The sequence below is a fragment of the Mytilus galloprovincialis genome, chromosome 6 (assembly GCF_965363235.1).
Source record: "Mytilus galloprovincialis chromosome 6, xbMytGall1.hap1.1, whole genome shotgun sequence".
NCBI lineage: Eukaryota > Metazoa > Mollusca > Bivalvia > Mytilida > Mytilidae > Mytilus > Mytilus galloprovincialis.
In genome coordinates, this window is record NC_134843.1 from 60468547 (window position 1) to 60496026 (window position 27480).

General features: G+C 32.7%; 2 protein-coding genes across 2 annotated transcripts in view; both read right to left on the reverse strand.

Moving 5' to 3' along the window:
• LOC143080022 (ficolin-1-like) overlaps positions 1-27480 on the reverse strand; it is a 347809-nt gene that overhangs the window by 206668 nt on the left and 113661 nt on the right. The window lies entirely within an intron of this gene.
• On the reverse strand, positions 6091-8931 carry LOC143078237 (uncharacterized). The gene is made up of 2 exons (XM_076253162.1): positions 8683-8931; positions 6091-6513 (listed from the first exon to the last, which is right to left on the reverse strand). Exons 1-2 carry the CDS (start codon positions 8843-8845, stop codon positions 6116-6118), a joined length of 561 nt encoding a protein of 186 aa, XP_076109277.1. The 5' UTR covers positions 8846-8931; the 3' UTR covers positions 6091-6115.

Consider the following 27480-nt stretch of genomic DNA (forward strand, 5'->3'; position numbering starts at 1 on the left):
AAGAAGTATTTCTATTGAAACCTAAATGACGCTTGTCTTAAAGTTTTCTGTACACAACTTTGCACCACAAAATTTGGGATTTGCAGTGCTGTTCCCTTCTCTGAAACATAATCTAGTGTGATTGCAAGTTTCTTTTTCTCTTCAACAGAACATCGAGGTTTTCCTGATGTTAAGCGATGCAAAACACAATTATTACAATGCAGTGCAAATCTGAAAGTACTTCAGATTATAAGTTTAAGTATTCATACAACTACCGGTATTCATTATACTTAAGAATTGTTTTGATTTTAGAGAGAAAACGCATGACCTCCAACGGAGCGAGACCACTGGTGTCGAAAAGTGCCACAAGACTCAGTAAAAGAATGTCACTTTATGGAATGATTACTTATACAAAATAATTGATTTGGAAAAGATTGGATGGATTTAACTTTTCAGTAGCTGTGCTGTTTTTAATATTGAGACTTAAGAAAGGTCCCTAGTGATGAGCAAACAAGTCTACCTCTTGAAACAAGAAAGAGTATCATATAACCGATTTAATTTTTGTGGTAATGCATTCATCTCCAGTGCCTTAGTTTGTGGGTTTGATATTAGGCTAGGTCAAAGGTAGACTAAAATTCGTATTGCTTCTTTCCCGACAACCACTTGGAAGTCAAAAGAAAGATTAGTTGACTGTTTTTGCCAGCGAACTGTTACCTAAGCTTGTGAACATGTCTTAAATTAAACAAAATGACGGTTTAGTTCTAGCATGGAATTTTTAGATAACATAAACAGGTTATCATGAATATTCATGTGATAGTTGCCGCTGGATTATAACCAACTACTAATCAAATAATAGAAAAATGCAATGTTCAAAATTCATATGCTATTTTTGTCGTTAGGTTGTCTCATTTTTTGACCGCATTCCCGTCATTTTTGACGTATGCTTAAGCTGACTAACATGTAGTTTTATAAAGAATCAAAGTAAAAATATTTGTTTTACGACAATGATTATCCAAGTATAAGGTACATAAAACACTATCGTCCTGAACATGCATGAAATATTTGCCACTTGACGTTAAACAGCCAACAATCAATCAAAATGCACTAAACCAACATATCAATGCGTTTATTTATGTTCTTATCGCTAAAATAGAAATTATTAATAAAACAAAAATAGTTAATATTTATTTAATATTTACAAGTTTTATCGTTTATATCAATATACAATGTTATTTCCATTGTTTTATGTAATGAAGGTCTACATATAATAGTAATTTTGATTTAATAAGTTTATGTAAATAAATCGGAAAAAAAACTTTGGTTTCTTTATAGTACAATCTGAATAAAATTTGGATCTATTATAATTTTCATTCGTATAGTTCTGGACAAAATATTCAATTTCATGATGTTTGATGTATAGGGAAAACGGTAGTATTACATTTTCCCAGCATTAGGTTGGCCTTTTGTGTACCCAAGACAGGGCGTAGGAAGTCAACTTAAGAACGCTGTGATTGGATGTATTAAAGGGTACAAGTTATTTTTTTATTTATCTATTAATAACTGCAGTGTGTATATTTACAATATAAATTTTAGAACGTATTGAAATATTTTCTAGAGAATTATTCGAAAATGTTGCATAATTAGTAAAGGTTGAATCTAGTGCATTTGGTTACTATGCAATTATTCTAAAAATAGTAAAATCACGTGAAGGCCGCGTGGAGTCTGCATGCACAAAGCGTGATAGATATTGTTCGGAACCAAATTGCGTTCTGAAATTCTCTTGACTTTTTATTACTTTAACGTATTCCCAATCATTTATTTATTTAGTATATTGATATATAATAAAGCCTGACGAAAGTTCATTCGGTTGTTTCGGGATTGTTCTTAAATACTCGGATACATCGGGATTTTTCAATCTCAAAATTCTGAAAATCAAGTGAAGGCTGCTTGGAGTTTGCATGCAGCAAAAAAAAGTGAAACCTTTGGGGGAACAACGTAAAAGTAGCATGTTCTGACAGAATATTAGACTTAAGTGAAATGTTTTTGACATTTCTTTTGAAAAAGGTCAAAATGGCTGCCGTTGATATGGACACAGCAAAATTTGAAAAGTGAAGCATTTACGGTCCTTCAACAATGAGAAAAATCAAATGCATTATATTTAGTTAGAATTTGTTTTAAAAATATGAAAAGTGAAGCATTTACGGCCTTCAACAATGAGCGAAACCAAATGCATTATATTTAGAAGTTGCTTTAAAAAATATGTAAAATGAACCATTTTCGACCTTCACCAATGAGCTAATAGCAACTGTTGCTTAAAGAGTGTTTCGATGGAAGTCGCGAATTTCTGTATTCTTCCCATTATCATGTCATTGGTCTGTATTCTTTATTTTTGTTTAATCATTTTGTTTAAATTTCTTTATACTTTATCACCCTTTTAGCCTCTATTTTTTATATTGGGGTATAACAGCGTATAGTATGCATTTACAGTTTAAGATGCCATAAATAAATTAATATAACTTCTGACACTACAAATTCTGTTAATAAGATATTTATTTAGGCGCTCCTTATAAATAACATGATAAGAATCAATCAAGTTCATATGGACAGGTTACTCTGACATTTTTCTATAAATAGAGAATCAGGTGAAAGCTGCATTGGTTCTTATTATAGGACATTAATCAAGACCAGGTCAAAAATAATGCATAATTAGTAAAGGTTGAATCTAGTGCATTTGGTTACTATGCAATTATTCTAAAAATAGTAAAATCACGTGAAGGCCGCGTGGAGTCTGCATGCACAAAGCGTGATAGATATTGTTCGGAACCAAATTGCGTTCTGAAATTCTCTTGACTTTTTATTACTTTAACGTATTCCCAATCATTTATTTATTTAGTATATTGATATATAATAAAGCCTGACGAAAGTTCATTCGGTTGTTTCGGGATTGTTCTTAAATACTCGGATACATCGGGATTTTTCAATCTCAAAATTCTGAAAATCAAGTGAAGGCTGCTTGGAGTTTGCATGCAGCAAAAAAAAGTGAAACCTTTGGGGGAACAACGTAAAAGTAGCATGTTCTGACAGAATATTAGACTTAAGTGAAATGTTTTTGACATTTCTTTTGAAAAAGGTCAAAATGGCTGCCGTTGATATGGACACAGCAAAATTTGAAAAGTGAAGCATTTACGGTCCTTCAACAATGAGAAAAATCAAATGCATTATATTTAGTTAGAATTTGTTTTAAAAATATGAAAAGTGAAGCATTTACGGCCTTCAACAATGAGCGAAACCAAATGCATTATATTTAGAAGTTGCTTTAAAAAATATGTAAAATGAACCATTTTCGACCTTCACCAATGAGCTAATAGCAACTGTTGCTTAAAGAGTGTTTCGATGGAAGTCGCGAATTTCTGTATTCTTCCCATTATCATGTCATTGGTCTGTATTCTTTATTTTTGTTTAATCATTTTGTTTAAATTTCTTTATACTTTATCACCCTTTTAGCCTCTATTTTTTATATTGGGGTATAACAGCGTATAGTATGCATTTACAGTTTAAGATGCCATAAATAAATTAATATAACTTCTGACACTACAAATTCTGTTAATAAGATATTTATTTAGGCGCTCCTTATAAATAACATGATAAGAATCAATCAAGTTCATATGGACAGGTTACTCTGACATTTTTCTATAAATAGAGAATCAGGTGAAAGCTGCATTGGTTCTTATTATAGGACATTAATCAAGACCAGGTCAAAAATAATGCATAATTAGTAAAGGTTGAATCTAGTGCATTTGGTTACTATGCAATTATTCTAAAAATAGTAAAATCACGTGAAGGCCGCGTGGAGTCTGCATGCACAAAGCGTGATAGATATTGTTCGGAACCAAATTGCGTTCTGAAATTCTCTTGACTTTTTATTACTTTAACGTATTCCCAATCATTTATTTATTTAGTATATTGATATATAATAAAGCCTGACGAAAGTTCATTCGGTTGTTTCGGGATTGTTCTTAAATACTCGGATACATCGGGATTTTTCAATCTCAAAATTCTGAAAATCAAGTGAAGGCTGCTTGGAGTTTGCATGCAGCAAAAAAAAGTGAAACCTTTGGGGGAACAACGTAAAAGTAGCATGTTCTGACAGAATATTAGACTTAAGTGAAATGTTTTTGACATTTCTTTTGAAAAAGGTCAAAATGGCTGCCGTTGATATGGACACAGCAAAATTTGAAAAGTGAAGCATTTACGGTCCTTCAACAATGAGAAAAATCAAATGCATTATATTTAGTTAGAATTTGTTTTAAAAATATGAAAAGTGAAGCATTTACGGCCTTCAACAATGAGCGAAACCAAATGCATTATATTTAGAAGTTGCTTTAAAAAATATGTAAAATGAACCATTTTCGACCTTCACCAATGAGCTAATAGCAACTGTTGCTTAAAGAGTGTTTCGATGGAAGTCGCGAATTTCTGTATTCTTCCCATTATCATGTCATTGGTCTGTATTCTTTATTTTTGTTTAATCATTTTGTTTAAATTTCTTTATACTTTATCACCCTTTTAGCCTCTATTTTTTATATTGGGGTATAACAGCGTATAGTATGCATTTACAGTTTAAGATGCCATAAATAAATTAATATAACTTCTGACACTACAAATTCTGTTAATAAGATATTTATTTAGGCGCTCCTTATAAATAACATGATAAGAATCAATCAAGTTCATATGGACAGGTTACTCTGACATTTTTCTATAAATAGAGAATCAGGTGAAAGCTGCATTGGTTCTTATTATAGGACATTAATCAAGACCAGGTCAAAAATAATGCATAATTAGTAAAGGTTGAATCTAGTGCATTTGGTTACTATGCAATTATTCTAAAAATAGTAAAATCACGTGAAGGCCGCGTGGAGTCTGCATGCACAAAGCGTGATAGATATTGTTCGGAACCAAATTGCGTTCTGAAATTCTCTTGACTTTTTATTACTTTAACGTATTCCCAATCATTTATTTATTTAGTATATTGATATATAATAAAGCCTGACGAAAGTTCATTCGGTTGTTTCGGGATTGTTCTTAAATACTCGGATACATCGGGATTTTTCAATCTCAAAATTCTGAAAATCAAGTGAAGGCTGCTTGGAGTTTGCATGCAGCAAAAAAAAGTGAAACCTTTGGGGGAACAACGTAAAAGTAGCATGTTCTGACAGAATATTAGACTTAAGTGAAATGTTTTTGACATTTCTTTTGAAAAAGGTCAAAATGGCTGCCGTTGATATGGACACAGCAAAATTTGAAAAGTGAAGCATTTACGGTCCTTCAACAATGAGAAAAATCAAATGCATTATATTTAGTTAGAATTTGTTTAAAAAATATGAAAAGTGAAGCATTTACGGCCTTCAACAATGAGCGAAACCAAATGCATTATATTTAGAAGTTGCTTTAAAAAATATGTAAAATGAAGCATTTTCGACCTTCACCAATGAGCTAATAGCAACTGTTGCTTAAAGAGTGTTTCGATGGAAGTCGCGAATTTCTGTATTCTTCCCATTATCATGTCATTGGTCTGTATTCTTTATTTTTGTTTAATCATTTTGTTTAAATTTCTTTATACTTTATCTCCCTTTTAGCCTCTATTTTTTATATTGGGGTATAACAGCGTATAGTATGCATTTACAGTTTAAGATGCCATAAATAAATTAATATAACTTCTGACACTACAAATTCTGTTAATAAGATATTTATTTAGGCGCTCCTTATAAATAACATGATAAGAATCAATCAAGTTCATATGGACAGGTTACTCTGACATTTTTCTATAAATAGAGAATCAGGTGAAAGCTGCATTGGTTCTTATTATAGGACATTAATCAAGACCAGGTCAAAAATAATGCATAATTAGTAAAGGTTGAATCTAGTGCATTTGGTTACTATGCAATTATTCTAAAAATAGTAAAATCACGTGAAGGCCGCGTGGAGTCTGCATGCACAAAGCGTGATAGATATTGTTCGGAACCAAATTGCGTTCTGAAATTCTCTTGACTTTTTATTACTTTAACGTATTCCCAATCATTTATTTATTTAGTATATTGATATATAATTAAATATCAGTCACTCCTTCGAATTTTTTTTAAAAGTACTTTTGCTTTTCCAAAAAAGCTGCACTAAACACATTATAAACTCCTTCTGTATGAAGACTAGACCCGTAGGACGCTTGAATCCAAAGCTTATCTCCTCGTGACAGTGCCACGTTTACTGTCTGCGATGCCATGTCATATCCTCCTGCGAATAGCGATACCAAAATCTGTCCATTTTTCATTAGGTCAAGATAAGATCCCTTGCCAGGTGAAGACATCATAGACGCAGACACAGAGTAAGCACCGGACGTTTTAACACTAAACACACCCGTATAGGAATTGTAACAGTTTCCGATATTAGCAAGAACTCTGTTGTATTTGACAATTCCTCCAGATGACAATGTTGCACCATTTCTAGACAATGTAGCTGTAAAGGCAGTATAACCTGCTCCTGAAAATAGAATTGGTAATCTTTTGTATAATAAACAAATATAGTACATATCATTAAGCATGCACACACATATGTTATATATAATAAAAATGTATCCCTATCTGTAAGAATTTGACACAGCAATCAGTCATTTTAAATGTAAAAACTATACTCACTTGAACAGATACTTCCAACTAATACAAGAAAGATAACCTTGAAATACATTTCTAACGGTGAGATTGAAGCGTTGTGTTGTTGAAACTCTACTTCATATATTATATGTATACGTAATGCATTGCATGTCACTCTTTGCATATTTATATTCGGTTTCAATATAATTATCAGTTCGTGTCATCCGTGTGGAAAGGTCAGGTTAACTTTCATGTCGCTCTTTAACCAGCTTTCGGGGGGAAATCAATGCAATTACAGGTGTTTATACTTGATCTTGTTCATCAGCAACGTAAAAATAAGTCAGGGCATGGTTGTTAAAAAATGAATTTTTCGATTTTGTGTTGCTACATAACATATTCGAGGCACAAGAATAATAATTCATCATACTGCGTTTTTACTCACTTTACTAACCCTTGCTGCTGTGCATTAGTCATGAGGAGAATCACTATTGGAGTAATCTCATGTATCTGTAGCTAGTTCTAAAGGATCTCCCCTTGATGACCATTGCATTGTTGTGATGTAAAAGTCCCTCACTGCTGTGCACTGGTCATAAGGAGAACTACTGCAGAATGAGATACTATATTCCCGGTTCTATTTTTTTTTTGTTACTTTTTTTTTTTGTTTCCGTATTAATAAACTGAATATAATATCCTTTAATATTAAATCGGCCTCATTATACTCAATGTCTCTTACCATAATTATATCCTACATTGCTCATATTATCAATTTATTATTGTGTATTACTTATTGTGTATTTCACTAATGTTTATATAATCATTGTATTATGATGTCTTTGTATCTTACCCGACAAGGGCCCATGATTGGTTTAATAAAATAATGTCTAATGTCTAATGTCATAGCAACATCCACTATAAAACTGCATAAATAGCTATTTATGTAAAAAATACATAAATAGAGGATGTTTATTTTCAAATTGGAATATGACTGCATGCATTGCATCACTCACAGTCTTGTCTGTCCTTTTGATAAGGTTCAACAAATGTAATATATAATATAATATGGGGGTGTGGCTCATAACAAGCAAAATATTAAATAAAAACGACATAAATATTGATTAACAGTACCAATCAAAATGTTATTATTTATTTTAGCATGATACGTTTTTCTCTTGATTGATTTCACGTCTGGGTTTTTTTGACACAATAATGACTACACTATCGCCCAAAACCATTCACATCACACGAGGTAGTCCCGATCATCAGAGGGTGATATCAAGCTTTGTTCAACGTCACATAGAATTGTCTCAACCAATACAATGTTTAATTCGCTATCACCATTTACAAACAGTCGAATACAAAGATATTTGTTCTAGGTATGTTTACTTTTGTAATTAAAAGTGGTGTTTTGTTGGTTCATTCAATCATGTTGCTCATATGTGTTGTAATTTGTAGATTAAAAGATCTGGCAATATATTACATTGTATTGTGTAATGCATTCGGTATACAGCAAAACAAATGTGATCTCATAATTAAATTTTGATCAGTGAAGTATGGAGAACAAACGAACCACACGGTTATTAAAAAAACAAAATCAACCGGTCGGAGAAAAAGATAAATCTGGAAAAGGAAATAGAGTAACAATTTCTCTAATTATGTATCCATTTTAACCGATTTTTATTATAACGACCAGTTGATAAATTTTGTAAAATCGTTGAACGTACAAACAATGTTAGTATCGCTTTAATGTTCCAGTAAATGGACACAAAAAAAACGTTTAATTTCGTTGTTGCAGAATATAAAGGAATTTTGGGGATATCATTGTTGGTAATACAAGATGAATATAACGTATCTTTATTGATTGAAATTCCGTTGTTTGGGACAGTTTCAATCATTCAGAATGATTTGGTGTGCTTTTTTTTTTTAAATATTACTGATAATGCCTTATATTATGATAGGCGGATTATTTTGGAAATAGTACAACGGAATTTCTAGTATGTAGTAAAGATATGTTACTAGTATTATGTCAAATATCCTGCTGTTATTGCATTACATGTCTTACCTTTAATTTGAGCTATTTCTACCTTCAGTGCTTTATTGTCATTTTCCAATGCATCTATTCTCCTTTGAACTATTTTGTACTCTGGAAACAAATCTAAAACAGTTTCTGTTCCCTGGCATATTACTAGTGCAAGAAAACATAATAATAGACATTGGGACTGCATTGTTTTAACTTCCACTCGAAACGATTGATACGAATGGGCACACTTATTCTTTTTATAGGCTTGAAGATTATAACAAACTACAGATGCTTCCTGTTTACGTCTCTTACATGTAAATGAATATTCATATCTACTTACATGTATCAATATCAAGTATAAATCACATCCTTTAAGAATGTCGTTGGGGTTGCAAAATTTCCTTCCATTACGCTATTGTGATACATATTTCCAATATTGGTTAGCAACAATTTGAAAAAAGCAAGGATACACAAAGTGGACAAATAAAAAAATCATAAGTGGACGACAAAAGCCATAGATTTTCATAAGAATGGCATGGAATCTGATAATCAAATATTGAAGTGATTCGGTTACAATAGATATATCAAAGTAGAATGTTAAATAAGACTATTTTCTCCCCCTCAAATTAACATTAGTTTGAAGAGATTTTTTTTACATTTACAGGGCATTTTTACGTGTTTCTGAAACCAATTTGGTCATGAGAAAAATAAAAATGTTCACATAAAACAGAGGCATACAATAGAAAACAAACAAATTGGTTTCATTCTTAAAGGATGTGATTTATACTTGATATTGATACATGTAAGTAGATATGAATATTCATTTACATGTAAGAGACGTAAACAGGAAGCATCTGTAGTTTGTTATAATCTTCAAGCCTATAAAAAGAATAAGTGTGCCCATTCGTATCAATCGTTTCGAGTGGAAGTTAAAACAATGCAGTCCCAATGTCTATTATTATGTTTTCTTGCACTAGTAATATGCCAGGGAACAGAAACTGTTTTAGATTTGTTTCCAGAGTACAAAATAGTTCAAAGGAGAATAGATGCATTGGAAAATGACAATAAAGCACTGAAGGTAGAAATAGCTCAAATTAAAGGTAAGACATGTAATGCAATAACAGCAGGATATTTGACATAATACTAGTAACATATCTTTACTACATACTAGAAATTCCGTTGTACTATTTCCAAAATAATCCGCCTATCATAATATAAGGCATTATCAGTAATATTTAAAAAAAAAAAGCACACCAAATCATTCTGAATGATTGAAACTGTCCCAAACAACGGAATTTCAATCAATAAAGATACGTTATATTCATCTTGTATTACCAACAATGATATCCCCAAAATTCCTTTATATTCTGCAACAACGAAATTAAACGTTTTTTTTGTGTCCATTTACTGGAACATTAAAGCGATACTAACATTGTTTGTACGTTCAACGATTTTACAAAATTTATCAACTGGTCGTTATAATAAAAATCGGTTAAAATGGATACATAATTAGAGAAATTGTTACTCTATTTCCTTTTCCAGATTTATCTTTTTCTCCGACCGGTTGATTTTGTTTTTTTAATAACCGTGTGGTTCGTTTGTTCTCCATACTTCACTGATCAAAATTTAATTATGAGATCACATTTGTTTTGCTGTATACCGAATGCATTACACAATACAATGTAATATATTGCCAGATCTTTTAATCTACAAATTACAACACATATGAGCAACATGATTGAATGAACCAACAAAACACCACTTTTAATTACAAAAGTAAACATACCTAGAACAAATATCTTTGTATTCGACTGTTTGTAAATGGTGATAGCGAATTAAACATTGTATTGGTTGAGACAATTCTATGTGACGTTGAACAAAGCTTGATATCACCCTCTGATGATCGGGACTACCTCGTGTGATGTGAATGGTTTTGGGCGATAGTGTAGTCATTATTGTGTCAAAAAAACCCAGACGTGAAATCAATCAAGAGAAAAACGTATCATGCTAAAATAAATAATAACATTTTGATTGGTACTGTTAATCAATATTTATGTCGTTTTTATTTAATATTTTGCTTGTTATGAGCCACACCCCCATATTATATTATATATTACATTTGTTGAACCTTATCAAAAGGACAGACAAGACTGTGAGTGATGCAATGCATGCAGTCATATTCCAATTTGAAAATAAACATCCTCTATTTATGTATTTTTTACATAAATAGCTATTTATGCAGTTTTATAGTGGATGTTGCTATGACATTAGACATTAGACATTATTTTATTAAACCAATCATGGGCCCTTGTCGGGTAAGATACAAAGACATCATAATACAATGATTATATAAACATTAGTGAAATACACAATAAGTAATACACAATAATAAATTGATAATATGAGCAATGTAGGATATAATTATGGTAAGAGACATTGAGTATAATGAGGCCGATTTAATATTAAAGGATATTATATTCAGTTTATTAATACGGAAACAAAAAAAAAAGTAACAAAAAAAAAATAGAACCGGGAATATAGTATCTCATTCTGCAGTAGTTCTCCTTATGACCAGTGCACAGCAGTGAGGGACTTTTACATCACAACAATGCAATGGTCATCAAGGGGAGATCCTTTAGAACTAGCTACAGATACATGAGATTACTCCAATAGTGATTCTCCTCATGACTAATGCACAGCAGCAAGGGTTAGTAAAGTGAGTAAAAACGCAGTATGATGAATTATTATTCTTGTGCCTCGAATATGTTATGTAGCAACACAAAATCGAAAAATTCATTTTTTAACAACCATGCCCTGACTTATTTTTACGTTGCTGATGAACAAGATCAAGTATAAACACCTGTAATTGCATTGATTTCCCCCCGAAAGCTGGTTAAAGAGCGACATGAAAGTTAACCTGACCTTTCCACACGGATGACACGAACTGATAATTATATTGAAACCGAATATAAATATGCAAAGAGTGACATGCAATGCATTACGTATACATATAATATATGAAGTAGAGTTTCAACAACACAACGCTTCAATCTCACCGTTAGAAATGTATTTCAAGGTTATCTTTCTTGTATTAGTTGGAAGTATCTGTTCAAGTGAGTATAGTTTTTACATTTAAAATGACTGATTGCTGTGTCAAATTCTTACAGATAGGGATACATTTTTATTATATATAACATATGTGTGTGCATGCTTAATGATATGTACTATATTTGTTTATTATACAAAAGATTACCAATTCTATTTTCAGGAGCAGGTTATACTGCCTTTACAGCTACATTGTCTAGAAATGGTGCAACATTGTCATCTGGAGGAATTGTCAAATACAACAGAGTTCTTGCTAATATCGGAAACTGTTACAATTCCTATACGGGTGTGTTTAGTGTTAAAACGTCCGGTGCTTACTCTGTGTCTGCGTCTATGATGTCTTCACCTGGCAAGGGATCTTATCTTGACCTAATGAAAAATGGACAGATTTTGGTATGCTATTCGCAGGAGGATATGACATGGCATCGCAGACAGTAAACGTGGCACTGTCACGAGGAGATAAGCTTTGGATTCAAGCGTCCTACGGGTCTAGTCTTCATACAGAAGGAGTTTATAATGTGTTTAGTGCAGCTTTTTTGGAAAAGCAAAAGTACTTTTAAAAAAAATTCGAAGGAGTGACTGATATTTAATTATATATCAATATACTAAATAAATAAATGATTGGGAATACGTTAAAGTAATAAAAAGTCAAGAGAATTTCAGAACGCAATTTGGTTCCGAACAATATCTATCACGCTTTGTGCATGCAGACTCCACGCGGCCTTCACGTGATTTTACTATTTTTAGAATAATTGCATAGTAACCAAATGCACTAGATTCAACCTTTACTAATTATGCATTATTTTTGACCTGGTCTTGATTAATGTCCTATAATAAGAACCAATGCAGCTTTCACCTGATTCTCTATTTATAGAAAAATGTCAGAGTAACCTGTCCATATGAACTTGATTGATTCTTATCATGTTATTTATAAGGAGCGCCTAAATAAATATCTTATTAACAGAATTTGTAGTGTCAGAAGTTATATTAATTTATTTATGGCATCTTAAACTGTAAATGCATACTATACGCTGTTATACCCCAATATAAAAAATAGAGGCTAAAAGGGTGATAAAGTATAAAGAAATTTAAACAAAATGATTAAACAAAAATAAGAATACAGACCAATGACATGATAATGGGAAGAATACAGAAATTCGCGACTTCCATCGAAACACTCTTTAAGCAACAGTTGCTATTAGCTCATTGGTGAAGGTCGAAAATGGTTCATTTTACATATTTTTTAAAGCAACTTCTAAATATAATGCATTTGGTTTCGCTCATTGTTGAAGGCCGTAAATGCTTCACTTTTCATATTTTTTAAACAAATTCTAACTAAATATAATGCATTTGATTTTTCTCATTGTTGAAGGACCGTAAATGCTTCACTTTTCAAATTTTGCTGTGTCCATATCAACGGCAGCCATTTTGACCTTTTTCAAAAGAAATGTCAAAAACATTTCACTTAAGTCTAATATTCTGTCAGAACATGCTACTTTTACGTTGTTCCCCCAAAGGTTTCACTTTTTTTTTGCTGCATGCAAACTCCAAGCAGCCTTCACTTGATTTTCAGAATTTTGAGATTGAAAAATCCCGATGTATCCGAGTATTTAAGAACAATCCCGAAACAACCGAATGAACTTTCGTCAGGCTTTATTATATATCAATATACTAAATAAATAAATGATTGGGAATACGTTAAAGTAATAAAAAGTCAAGAGAATTTCAGAACGCAATTTGGTTCCGAACAATATCTATCACGCTTTGTGCATGCAGACTCCACGCGGCCTTCACGTGATTTTACTATTTTTAGAATAATTGCATAGTAACCAAATGCACTAGATTCAACCTTTACTAATTATGCATTATTTTTGACCTGGTCTTGATTAATGTCCTATAATAAGAACCAATGCAGCTTTCACCTGATTCTCTATTTATAGAAAAATGTCAGAGTAACCTGTCCATATGAACTTGATTGATTCTTATCATGTTATTTATAAGGAGCGCCTAAATAAATATCTTATTAACAGAATTTGTAGTGTCAGAAGTTATATTAATTTATTTATGGCATCTTAAACTGTAAATGCATACCATACGCTGTTATACCCCAATATAAAAAATAGAGGCTAAAAGGGTGATAAAGTATAAAGAAATTTAAACAAAATGATTAAACAAAAATAAAGAATACAGACCAATGACATGATAATGGGAAGAATACAGAAATTCGCGACTTCCATCGAAACACTCTTTAAGCAACAGTTGCTATTAGCTCATTGGTGAAGGTCGAAAATGCTTCATTTTACATATTTTTTAAAGCAACTTCTAAATATAATGCATTTGGTTTCGCTCATTGTTGAAGGCCGTAAATGCTTCACTTTTCATATTTTTTTAACAAATTCTAACTAAATATAATGCATTTGATTTTTCTCATTGTTGAAGGACCGTAAATGCTTCACTTTTCAAATTTTGCTGTGTCCATATCAACGGCAGCCATTTTGACCTTTTTCAAAAGAAATGTCAAAAACATTTCACTTAAGTCTAATATTCTGTCAGAACATGCTACTTTTACGTTGTTCCCCAAAAGGTTTCACTTTTTTTTGCTGCATGCAAACTCCAAGCAGCCTTCACTTGATTTTCAGAATTTTGAGATTGAAAAATCCCGATGTATCCGAGTATTTAAGAACAATCCCGAAACAACCGAATGAACTTTCGTCAGGCTTTATTATATATCAATATACTAAATAAATAAATGATTGGGAATACGTTAAAGTAATAAAAAGTCAAGAGAATTTCAGAACGCAATTTGGTTCCGAACAATATCTATCACGCTTTGTGCATGCAGACTCCACGCGGCCTTCACGTGATTTTACTATTTTTAGAATAATTGCATAGTAACCAAATGCACTAGATTCAACCTTTACTAATTATGCATTATTTTTGACCTGGTCTTGATTAATGTCCTATAATAAGAACCAATGCAGCTTTCACCTGATTCTCTATTTATAGAAAAATGTCAGAGTAACCTGTCCATATGAACTTGATTGATTCTTATCATGTTATTTATAAGGAGCGCCTAAATAAATATCTTATTAACAGAATTTGTAGTGTCAGAAGTTATATTAATTTATTTATGGCATCTTAAACTGTAAATGCATACTATACGCTGTTATACCCCAATATAAAAAATAGAGGCTAAAAGGGTGATAAAGTATAAAGAAATTTAAACAAAATGATTAAACAAAAATAAAGAATACAGACCAATGACATGATAATGGGAAGAATACAGAAATTCGCGACTTCCATCGAAACACTCTTTAAGCAACAGTTGCTATTAGCTCATTGGTGAAGGTCGAAAATGCTTCATTTTACATATTTTTTAAAGCAACTTCTAAATATAATGCATTTGGTTTCGCTCATTGTTGAAGGCCGTAAATGCTTCACTTTTCATATTTTTTAAACAAATTCTAACTAAATATAATGCATTTGATTTTTCTCATTGTTGAAGGACCGTAAATGCTTCACTTTTCAAATTTTGCTGTGTCCATATCAACGGCAGCCATTTTGACCTTTTTCAAAAGAAATGTCAAAAACATTTCACTTAAGTCTAATATTCTGTCAGAACATGCTACTTTTACGTTGTTCCCCAAAAGGTTTCACTTTTTTTTGCTGCATGCAAACTCCAAGCAGCCTTCACTTGATTTTCAGAATTTTGAGATTGAAAAATCCCGATGTATCCGAGTATTTAAGAACAATCCCGAAACAACCGAATGAACTTTCGTCAGGCTTTATTATATATCAATATACTAAATAAATAAATGATTGGGAATACGTTAAAGTAATAAAAAGTCAAGAGAATTTCAGAACGCAATTTGGTTCCGAACAATATCTATCACGCTTTGTGCATGCAGACTCCACGCGGCCTTCACGTGATTTTACTATTTTTAGAATAATTGCATAGTAACCAAATGCACTAGATTCAACCTTTACTAATTATGCATTATTTTTGACCTGGTCTTGATTAATGTCCTATAATAAGAACCAATGCAGCTTTCACCTGATTCTCTATTTATAGAAAAATGTCAGAGTAACCTGTCCATATGAACTTGATTGATTCTTATCATGTTATTTATAAGGAGCGCCTAAATAAATATCTTATTAACAGAATTTGTAGTGTCAGAAGTTATATTAATTTATTTATGGCATCTTAAACTGTAAATGCATACTATACGCTGTTATACCCCAATATAAAAAATAGAGGCTAAAAGGGGGATAAAGTATAAAGAAATTTAAACAAAATGATTAAACAAAAATAAAGAATACAGACCAATGACATGATAATGGGAAGAATACAGAAATTCGCGACTTCCATCGAAACACTCTTTAAGCAACAGTTGCTATTAGCTCATTGGTGAAGGTCGAAAATGCTTCATTTTACATATTTTTTAAAGCAACTTCTAAATATAATGCATTTGGTTTCGCTCATTGTTGAAGGCCGTAAATGCTCCAAATACTACAAAACTTATACACAATATATAAAAGAAGCAGGTGCACGAGTGCCAATGAGAACTCTCCACAAGAGACTAAATGACACAGAAATTAACAACTATACAATGTAGCCTTGGTCACCACACGGTCTTCAACAATGAGCAAAGTCAGCTATTAAAGGCACTGACATGACAATGTAAAACAATTCAAACGAGAAAACAAACGGTCTAATTTATGAAAAATTAACGAAAAACAAGATAGGCACGTACATATAAAATAAGGCGGGGTTAAACATGTTAGTGACCTTATGTGGTATGAGTGCCAATGAGAACTCTCCACAAAAGACCAGATGACATAAACACTAACAACTATAGGTCATATACAGCTTTCAACAATAAGCAAAGTCAATACCGCATATAGTCAGCAATAAAAGGCACTGAAATGACATTGTAAAACAATATTCAAACGAGAAAATAAACGAACAAATTTATGTACAAAAAATGAACGAAAAACAAGTATGTAACACATAAAAAACGACAACCATTGAATTACAGGCTCCTGACTTACCAAAGGCACATATATTCCGAATAAGGCGGGGTTGAACATGTAAGCGGGATCCCCACCTCAACACAAAATCAAATTTGAAATTTTTAAGTGTCACTTTTACCGTTCAAGAGTTATCATGTCCCTTTAAAAACATAAGAAGTGCTGACTCTTTTGTTTCCTATCTCTTAAATAAGTCTGACTCAATCAAATGTTAGGAACCTTATACGCGATTCACATTACCCCATGACACAGATCTATTAAGTTCGATATTTGGTCCCGATGGCGTCACTGTTCATGAGATTTTAGATGTAAAAAGTTGTGGTACGAGTACCAATGATACAAATGTCAACCCGGAGCCTTGAGATAGGAAAACTGCTAAATCTGTTGTTTCCGTTCTTGAACTTTCATTTGCCTCAACCAAATGTTTTCTAACTTATTCACAATGTTTATGGTCACAAAACGGTCAAAATTACGCGAATCCTGCATCTATATGTGGAAGTTTAATTATTTTTGTCACAAGCAGGGGCATCTGTGGTTAATAGACATATTCTACATTTATTTCAGTAATCAGCTTATTTACTTCCATTGAATTCTTCTTTAAATAGACTTAACTTGCACATTTTTTTTCAGGATCTCGGTGCAGTTTGGTAACAGACAGTGATATTTCAAGTTAAATGTGACCAACTTAACAAAGTGTTTCACTAGTTTGAGCTCTCTGTCTAAGTGTACTTTAAAGGTTCTTAGCATTGAGTTCAGTTTATTGATATGCGTATACCTTCTGTGTGAATTTTTAAGATGTAAAAGCAGACTATCCATACCTACATGTCAATGAAATAAAATCTAAGGTAAAATGATTGAAACATTTTGCATTATCTATCACACTGCAGCACATGATGCTACTGAAGCAGTAAATTTTCTTACTTGATATGATATTCACGGAAATTAAAGGATTTAGTTTCATCTAAACCAAACATTCTTAAAAATTGAGAATGGAAATGTGGAATGTGTAAAAGAGACAGTAATCATGTCAAAAGAGTAGAAAGCAGTCAAAGGCCACTAATGGGTCTTCAACAAGGCGAGAAAATCCCTCGCCCAGAGGCGGGCTTCAGATGGCCCTTAACAAAATGTGTACCAGTTTAAACTCCAAATCATAAAATAAACTTACAATTAAAAACATACAAGAAGAACAAAAACCAGACTCCTGACTTGACGTCTAGGTAATCATACCAAGAGACACACCCAATATGCAAAGGTCAAGAGTCAAAAAGTCATAGTCTGGTCAAGAGATCCTTGTAAAAAAAAATACGAAGCGGATTTTGAGAAAAGGGTCATCGTGGTACACAAAACTAACAATATATCTATATATCTAATATATAGAAGATGTGGTACGAGTGCCAATCATACAGTTAATTCTCCATTCAATTCAAACAAAATATACAAGGTTTTCATTGAGGGCAAAGGTCAAGCTCACATGAAGTTTCTTGTGCCAATATACTCATCATCTTATGACAATACATCTACATGCCACATATTCAGAAGCAAGGTCAATTGAAAATTATATTTTGAGGTCAAGGTAATATACCGAGGAACACACTGCAACATGATGACACACCCAACGTGCATACATGTAGGTCAGGAGTCAAAAAGTCAAAGTCTGATCAAATGTTCCATGTAAAAAATACACACAGCAGTCTTGCACGAAAGCTCATCACGGTACACGTAACAATGTCTTATGTCATGATGCACTACACATGCAAAATATAGAAAACCTAGGGCAGAGACAGAAACACAAGACATATAACTAAACTCAATTGAATGGTACTTGTATTGCAGGTCACTACAATTGCCTTCAACAAACAATATAAACTCTCGCAACAATGCAGAGTTAAACCCGTCTTTCACTAAAGTTTGAGCAGGATTCTTTGCAACGATTATCTTACCACTGTTAATTGAGAATCGAGTCGTGCAGTTATGTCAATAAATTAAAACGGTAAGATTAGACATTAAAACACTAAAAACTAGGGTTTACCATTAATTTTTAACCCAACCATATGATAGTACTATGGTAAACTTATGGAAACACATGATACAGTCATGAAATTGAATATTTGAAATAGTACGACCAGAACAATACAAGACAGAGTTGTAAACAAAAAGTAATGATAAATATCAAGTTTTTAATCCCAATGCACAAATTAGGAACCGTAGTTTTCATTCAATTTATTTATCTAAAAAGTACGCTTGGGTTAAACAATGGAAATTAACACTGTATATTTATATAAACGATCAATCTTGTAAATATACTAAATAAATAAATGATTTGGAAAATACGTTGAAGGTATAAAAAGTCATGAGAATTCCGAATGCAATAAGGTTCTATCCGGGCACTCTGGTTCTAAACCTTGGTTCCATGGGTTGTTTGGTTCTGAACCTTGGTTTTATCCGGGTTCTTTGGTTCGAAACCATGGTAACTGGTTCAACATCCGGGTTGTTTGGTTATAGCAATCCGACTTCTTGGTTCCATCTGGGTTCTATTCTGGATTATTCTAATGTTCCCGTTGAAAATGGAGAAGATAACCACAAGTATCCGAATAAAAAGATAAAGTAGGTCAAAGACGCTAAAATTATTTTATAACATTTAACATTTCAGGATCGTCGGTAAAAGAAGCTGTAAGGTATTTATTTTCTCATTCTTATAATTTTGATTAGGAAACTAGAAAAAAATAAAGCATCGTTTAGATTTCGAAAATAAAACGAAATATACGTTATATCGAACATCCTTTTATTTAATTCAGTCGTTCTGTTTTTATTTATTTCCCTTTACTCATTCCTTATTTCCGTAAATATTTCTAGAAGTTTTAAAACAACAAAAGCCACTTGACCAGTTGACGACTTGCATATACATTTGATTGCACATTTAAAGTTCGAATGAATTTTATTCAATAGCTGCTTTGTAATAATGTCAGATTTGATAGAAATACGTGTAACAAATCGTTTTGTTCAAAACGGATGTTAAAAGACACATAAAAAGAAAGTGATGATCAATTTAAGTTTGTTAGCTTTATTTAATTGAAAAATAAGTTATAAAATATTACAAAAATGTATATGTACAATAAATTTGTCAATTTTGATACTACTTGTGAAAAGCATGCATATAATCATTATAGGCCCAAAATAATCAAATCAAAATTAAGATTGAATCTTTTTATAATAACATTGTGTGTGTATTAATGACAGTGCTAGTGGGATGAGTAGCACCAACACAATAGTCAGAACTTCTGTGTTGGTACCATAGTAAAGGGGCATAAAGAGTTACTCTAGTCCGTTCGTCCCGAACGTAAAAAAAAGGGTTCCGTTCTCTTAACTTTAGTTTCCTAAACCAAATACTACAAAACTTCTACACAAAATAAAAAAGAAGATGTGGCATGAGTGCTAATAAGAACTCTCCACAAAAGACTAGATGACATTGAAATTAACAGCTATAAGTCATCCTACGGCCTTCAACAATAAGCAAAGTCCATACCGCATAGTCAGCTATAAAAGGCACCGAAATGACAATGTAAAAACAATTCAAACGAGAAAAGAAACGAACAAACGTTTGTACAAAAAATTAACAAAAAAATTATGTAACACATAAACAAACGACAATTCATGAATTACAGTCTCCTGACTTGGGACGGGCACAAAAATTACTAGTGTCATCTTCCTAAATCTATTTGCTCATTGTAGAAGGCCGTATAGTGACATATAGTTGTTAATTTCTGTGTCATCTGGTCTCTTGTAAAGAGTTCTTCTTTGGCACTCACGCCACATTAGGTGGAGGGTGGAGATCCCGCTAGCATGTTTAATCCGCCTCATTCTGTTTGTTTGTGCCCGTCCCAAGTCAGGAGACTGTAATTCATGAATTGTCGTTTGTTTATGTGTTACATAATTTTTTTGTTAATTTTTTGTACAAACGTTTGTTCGTTTCTTTTCTCGTTTGAATTGTTTTTACATTGTCATTTCGGTGCCTTTTATAGCTGACTATGCGGTATGGACTTTGCTTATTGTTGAAGGCCGTAGGATGACTTATAGCTGTTAATTTCAATGTCATCTAGTCTTTTGTGGAGAGTTCTTATTAGCACTCATGCCACATCTTCTTTTTTATTTTGTGTAGAAGTTTTGTAGTATTTGGTTTAGGAAACTAAAGTTAAGAGAACGGAACCCTTTTTTTTACGTTCGGGACGAACGGACTAGAGTAACTCTTTATGCCCCTTTACTATGGTACCAACACAGAAGTTCTGACTATTGTGTTGGTGCTACTCATCCCACTAGCACTGTCATTAATACACACACAATGTTATTATAAAAAGATTCAATCTTAATTTTGATTTGATTATTTTGGGCCTATAATGATTATATGCATGCTTTTCACAAGTAGTATCAAAATTGACAAATTTATTGTACATATACATTTTTGTAATATTTTATAACTTATTTTTCAATTAAATAAAGCTAACAAACTTAAATTGATCATCACTTTCTTTTTATGTGTCTTTTAACATCCGTTTTGAACAAAACGATTTGTTACACGTATTTCTATCAAATCTGACATTATTACAAAGCAGCTATTGAATAAAATTCATTCGAACTTTAAATGTGCAATCAAATGTATATGCAAGTCGTCAACTGGTCAAGTGGCTTTTGTTGTTTTAAAACTTCTAGAAATATTTACGGAAATAAGGAATGAGTAAAGGGAAATAAATAAAAACAGAACGACTGAATTAAATAAAAGGATGTTCGATATAACGTATATTTCGTTTTATTTTCGAAATCTAAACGATGCTTTATTTTTTTCTAGTTTCCTAATCAAAATTATAAGAATGAGAAAATAAATACCTTACAGCTTCTTTTACCGACGATCCTGAAATGTTAAATGTTATAAAATAATTTTAGCGTCTTTGACCTACTTTATCTTTTTATTCGGATACTTGTGGTTATCTTCTCCATTTTCAACGGGAACATTAGAATAATCCAGAATAGAACCCAGATGGAACCAAGAAGTCGGATTGCTATAACCAAACAACCCGGATGTTGAACCAGTTACCATGGTTTCGAACCAAAGAACCCGGATAAAACCAAGGTTCAGAACCAAACAACCCATGGAACCAAGGTTTAGAACCAGAGTGCCCGGATAGAACCTTATTGCATTCGGAATTCTCATGACTTTTTATACCTTCAACGTATTTTCCAAATCATTTATTTATTTAGTATATTTACAAGATTGATCGTTTATATAAATATACAGTGTTAATTTCCGTTGTTTAACCCAAGCGTACTTTTTAGATAAATAAATTGAATGAAAACTACGGTTCCTAATTTGTGCATTGGGATTAAAAACTTGATATTTATCATTACTTTTTGTTTACAACTCTGTCTTGTATTGTTCTGGTCGTACTATTTCAAATATTCAATTTCATGACTGTATCATGTGTTTCCATAAGTTTACCATAGTACTATCATATGGTTGGGTTAAAAATTAATGGTAAACCCTAGTTTTTAGTGTTTTAATGTCTAATCTTACCGTTTTAATTTATTGACATAACTGCACGACTCGATTCTCAATTAACAGTGGTAAGATAATCGTTGCAAAGAATCCTGCTCAAACTTTAGTGAAAGACGGGTTTAACTCTGCATTGTTGCGAGAGTTTATATTGTTTGTTGAAGGCAATTGTAGTGACCTGCAATACAAGTACCATTCAATTGAGTTTAGTTATATGTCTTGTGTTTCTGTCTCTGCCCTAGGTTTTCTATATTTTGCATGTGTAGTGCATCATGACATAAGACATTGTTACGTGTACCGTGATGAGCTTTCGTGCAAGACTGCTGTGTGTATTTTTTACATGGAACATTTGATCAGACTTTGACTTTTTGACTCCTGACCTACATGTATGCACGTTGGGTGTGTCATCATGTTGCAGTGTGTTCCTCGGTATATTACCTTGACCTCAAAATATAATTTTCAATTGACCTTGCTTCTGAATATGTGGCATGTAGATGTATTGTCATAAGATGATGAGTATATTGGCACAAGAAACTTCATGTGAGCTTGACCTTTGCCCTCAATGAAAACCTTGTATATTTTGTTTGAATTGAATGGAGAATTAACTGTATGATTGGCACTCGTACCACATCTTCTATATATTAGATATATAGATATATTGTTAGTTTTGTGTACCACGATGACCCTTTTCTCAAAATCCGCTTCGTATTTTTTTTTACAAGGATCTCTTGACCAGACTATGACTTTTTGACTCTTGACCTTTGCATATTGGGTGTGTCTCTTGGTATGATTACCTAGACGTCAAGTCAGGAGTCTGGTTTTTGTTCTTCTTGTATGTTTTTAATTGTAAGTTTATTTTATGATTTGGAGTTTAAACTGGTACACATTTTGTTAAGGGCCATCTGAAGCCCGCCTCTGGGCGAGGGATTTTCTCGCCTTGTTGAAGACCCATTAGTGGCCTTTGACTGCTTTCTACTCTTTTGACATGATTACTGTCTCTTTTACACATTCCACATTTCCATTCTCAATTTTTAAGAATGTTTGGTTTAGATGAAACTAAATCCTTTAATTTCCGTGAATATCATGTCAAGTAAGAAAATTTACTGCTTCAGTAGCATCATGTGCTGCAGTGTGATAGATAATGCAAAATGTTTCAATCATTTTACCTTAGATTTTATTTCATTGACATGTAGGTATGGATAGTCTGCTTTTACATCTTAAAAATTCACACAGAAGGTATACGCATATCAATAAACTGAACTCAATGCTAAGAACCTTTAAAGTACACTTAGACAGAGAGCTCAAACTAGTGAAACACTTTGTTAAGTTGGTCACATTTAACTTGAAATATCACTGTCTGTTACCAAACTGCACCGAGATCCTGAAAAAAAATGTGCAAGTTAAGTCTATTTAAAGAAGAATTCAATGGAAGTAAATAAGCTGATTACTGAAATAAATGTAGAATATGTCTATTAACCACAGATGCCCCTGCTTGTGACAAAAATAATTAAACTTCCACATATAGATGCAGGATTCGCGTAATTTTGACCGTTTTGTGACCATAAACATTGTGAATAAGTTAGAAAACATTTGGTTGAGGCAAATGAAAGTTCAAGAACGGAAACAACAGATTTAGCAGTTTTCCTATCTCAAGGCTCCGGGTTGACATTTGTATCATTGGTACTCGTACCACAACTTTTTACATCTAAAATCTCATGAACAGTGACGCCATCGGGACCAAATATCGAACTTAATAGATCTGTGTCATGGGGTAATGTGAATCGCGTATAAGGTTCCTAACATTTGATTGAGTCAGACTTATTTAAGAGATAGGAAACGAAAGAGTCAGCACTTCTTATGTTTTTAAAGGGACATGATAACTCTTGAACGGTAAAAGTGACACTTAAAAATTTCAAATTTGATTTTGTGTTGAGGTGGGGATCCCGCTTACATGTTCAACCCCGCCTTATTCGGAATATATGTGCCTTTGGTAAGTCAGGAGCCTGTAATTCAATGGTTGTCGTTTTTTATGTGTTACATACTTGTTTTTCGTTCATTTTTTGTACATAAATTTGTTCGTTTATTTTCTCGTTTGAATATTGTTTTACAATGTCATTTCAGTGCCTTTTATTGCTGACTATATGCGGTATTGACTTTGCTTATTGTTGAAAGCTGTATATGACCTATAGTTGTTAGTGTTTATGTCATCTGGTCTTTTGTGGAGAGTTCTCATTGGCACTCATACCACATAAGGTCACTAACATGTTTAACCCCGCCTTATTTTATATGTACGTGCCTATCTTGTTTTTCGTTAATTTTTCGTACATAAATTAGACCGTTTGTTTTCTCGTTTGAATTGTTTTACATTGTCATGTCAGTGCCTTTAATAGCTGACTTTGCTCATTGTTGAAGACCGTGTGGTGACCAAGGCTACATTGTATAGTTGTTAATTTCTGTGTCATTTAGTCTCTTGTGGAGAGTTCTCATTGGCACTCGTGCACCTGCTTCTTTTATATATTGTGTATAAGTTTTGTAGTATTTGGTTGAGGCAAACTAAAGTTAGGAGAACGGAACACGTTTTTATGGGACGTTTGGGACGGACGGACTAGGGTAACACATTATGCCCCTAAATCCTGGCGCCAACACAGAAGTTCTGACTATTGTGCACATCCCACTAGCACTATCATTAACACATGTACACATAATTTTATTATAAAAATATTCAATCTTAATTTTGATTTCTTTATTTTTGGCCGTATGATTATATGCATGCCCATCACAATGACTGAATGAGTATCAAATTTGACAAATTTATTGTACATAATTATACATTTTATTATATTTTATAACTTTTTTTCCAACTAATTAAAGCTTACCAACTTATTGATCATTCTTTTTTTTTTCTTTTATATGTCTTTTAACATTCTGTTTTGAACAAAAAGATTTGTTACATATACTTCACATGTATTTCTTTCGAATCTGACATTATTAAAAAGCCATTAAATAAAATTCAGTTGAAATTCAATCAAATATATATGCAAGTCGTCAACTGGTCAAGTGGCTAGATGCACATATCGTTAGCCATATAAACAACATGTCATAATTGGGTGGTTTTAAAACTTCTAGCATAGGCGGATCCAAGGGCGGCTCCCCCCCCCCCCCCCCCCCCCCCCGATTTCGTGGGGGAAAAATTTGGTTGATTATATAGGGAATCATTGAAGCATGAATGGAGAGGCCCCCCTTAGGAAAAGTTCTGGATCCGCCACTGTCTAGACATATTTACGTAAATAAGGGATGAGTAAAAAATGAAAACAAAACGACTGAATTAAATAAAAGGATGTTCGATGTACTGTATACTTCGGTTTGTTTTAAAAATCTATACGATGCTTTATTTTTATCTAGTTTCCTTATCAAAATAATTGAAATGAGAAGATAAATACCTTATAGCTTCCTTTACCGTCGATGCTAAAATGTTTAATGTTATAAATTCGAACAAATATGGCGGAATGAACAAGTTGACTGTGGGATAGCTCCCGAAAAAAATGCAAGTAAAGGTGTCTAAAAGTCTTTAACTTAACCAAATTGGTACTGATGGTGAACTTAAATGAACAATTGAACGAATGATATGATTTTTGATGGAAGGAAAGAAGCGAAAAAATAGTAAGAATACGAAATCAGGTTTGACTCCACCTTATAAAACAGGATCCAAGATTGCGACGAACCAAAACAATCAAAACAATATGAACTTATCTCAAGTTTTGACACAAGCCCATGCATCCTATTCTGAAGTCCCTATAAACAACAATGTGAACAATAATCAGACATTTACATGCAGTCTAAACCAGATAGAACAACTTTAACAAAATTGTACTCGACCAGTTCTGCAGAGCACCCCTACCAGTTCAATCTTCTGTTACTTATCAACAATCAGCACCTGTTCCGATGCAATTTTTACCACCCTCTGTTCCATCATCCGTTCAAACTTAAAGCCTAATGCCTATCCCGAACATCACACCACAAATGATATACAGCAATATCAACGACACAAACCACAGATTACAACGTCTAGAACACATAATGAATGACAAACTGTCTAAGTTAGACCTACTTGATATGTTTGCTGAGAAATTTAAAAAATTTGAAAACCACATAAATTTTATCCAAAATGAGCAATGAAATAAATGATATCAGAAATGTTCAGCAGAAACACTCACAAACAATAAATAAACAAGAAAATCATCATCATCAGATCGAAGATAGAGTGAGGAATCTTGAAAGATCAAACAGAAAATTGGAAAGTGAAAATTTCGAGTTAAAAGAAAAATTTCTAGAATTACAATCTCATTCCATGAAGTATAATTTAATTTTTGGTGGTATTCGAAATCAAGATGGTTATGAGGAAAATACAGAAGAAGTATTGAGGTCTTTTCTTTCGGAAGAAATGGAAATTCCTAATGTTGGAGATATACAATTCCAAAATGTACACCGACTTGGTGAGCGGTCTGACGGCAAGGAACGAAGCATTATTGCCCGTTTTACTAGATTCAGTGACCATGAACGTGTTAACAGAGCAGCTGCGAGTAAATTAAAGAACAAACCACAATTTTCTATATACCAGCAATACCCGCGTGAAATAAATGAGAGGCGTAAAAAACTCATTCCGAGAATGAAGGAATTCAAAGGGCAAAGACGACACGCAAAGCTAGTGTACGATAAACTCCTGGTAGATGGTGAAGTATACAACCCTGACGCCCATCGTGAAGCCCCGCCTACAATTCCAGGTGAACCGTTACCCAATAATGGTGGAGATTATTAGGACAACGCATCAGACATTGATTACGGTCATTTAACTGACATTCATAATACCTTGAAAATAACCTTTTCAAATGTATGTGGTATCAAATCAAAACTTTTAAATCCAGATTTTGATGTATTGATTAAAAATTATGATATTCTGATATTTGTTGAAACTAAAATTGATGAGTTTGACGAGTTAAAATTACCAGATGGTTACAGTTACTTTGCAAAAAATAGATCAAAATTTGTGAAAAAATCAGGAGGTATAGTCGTTGTATTTAAAACATCACTTTCTGACTGCCTGAAATTTTTGAAGTCAGACTCAGAATTTGTTCAGTGGGTGGAATTTTCATTAAATTATACTA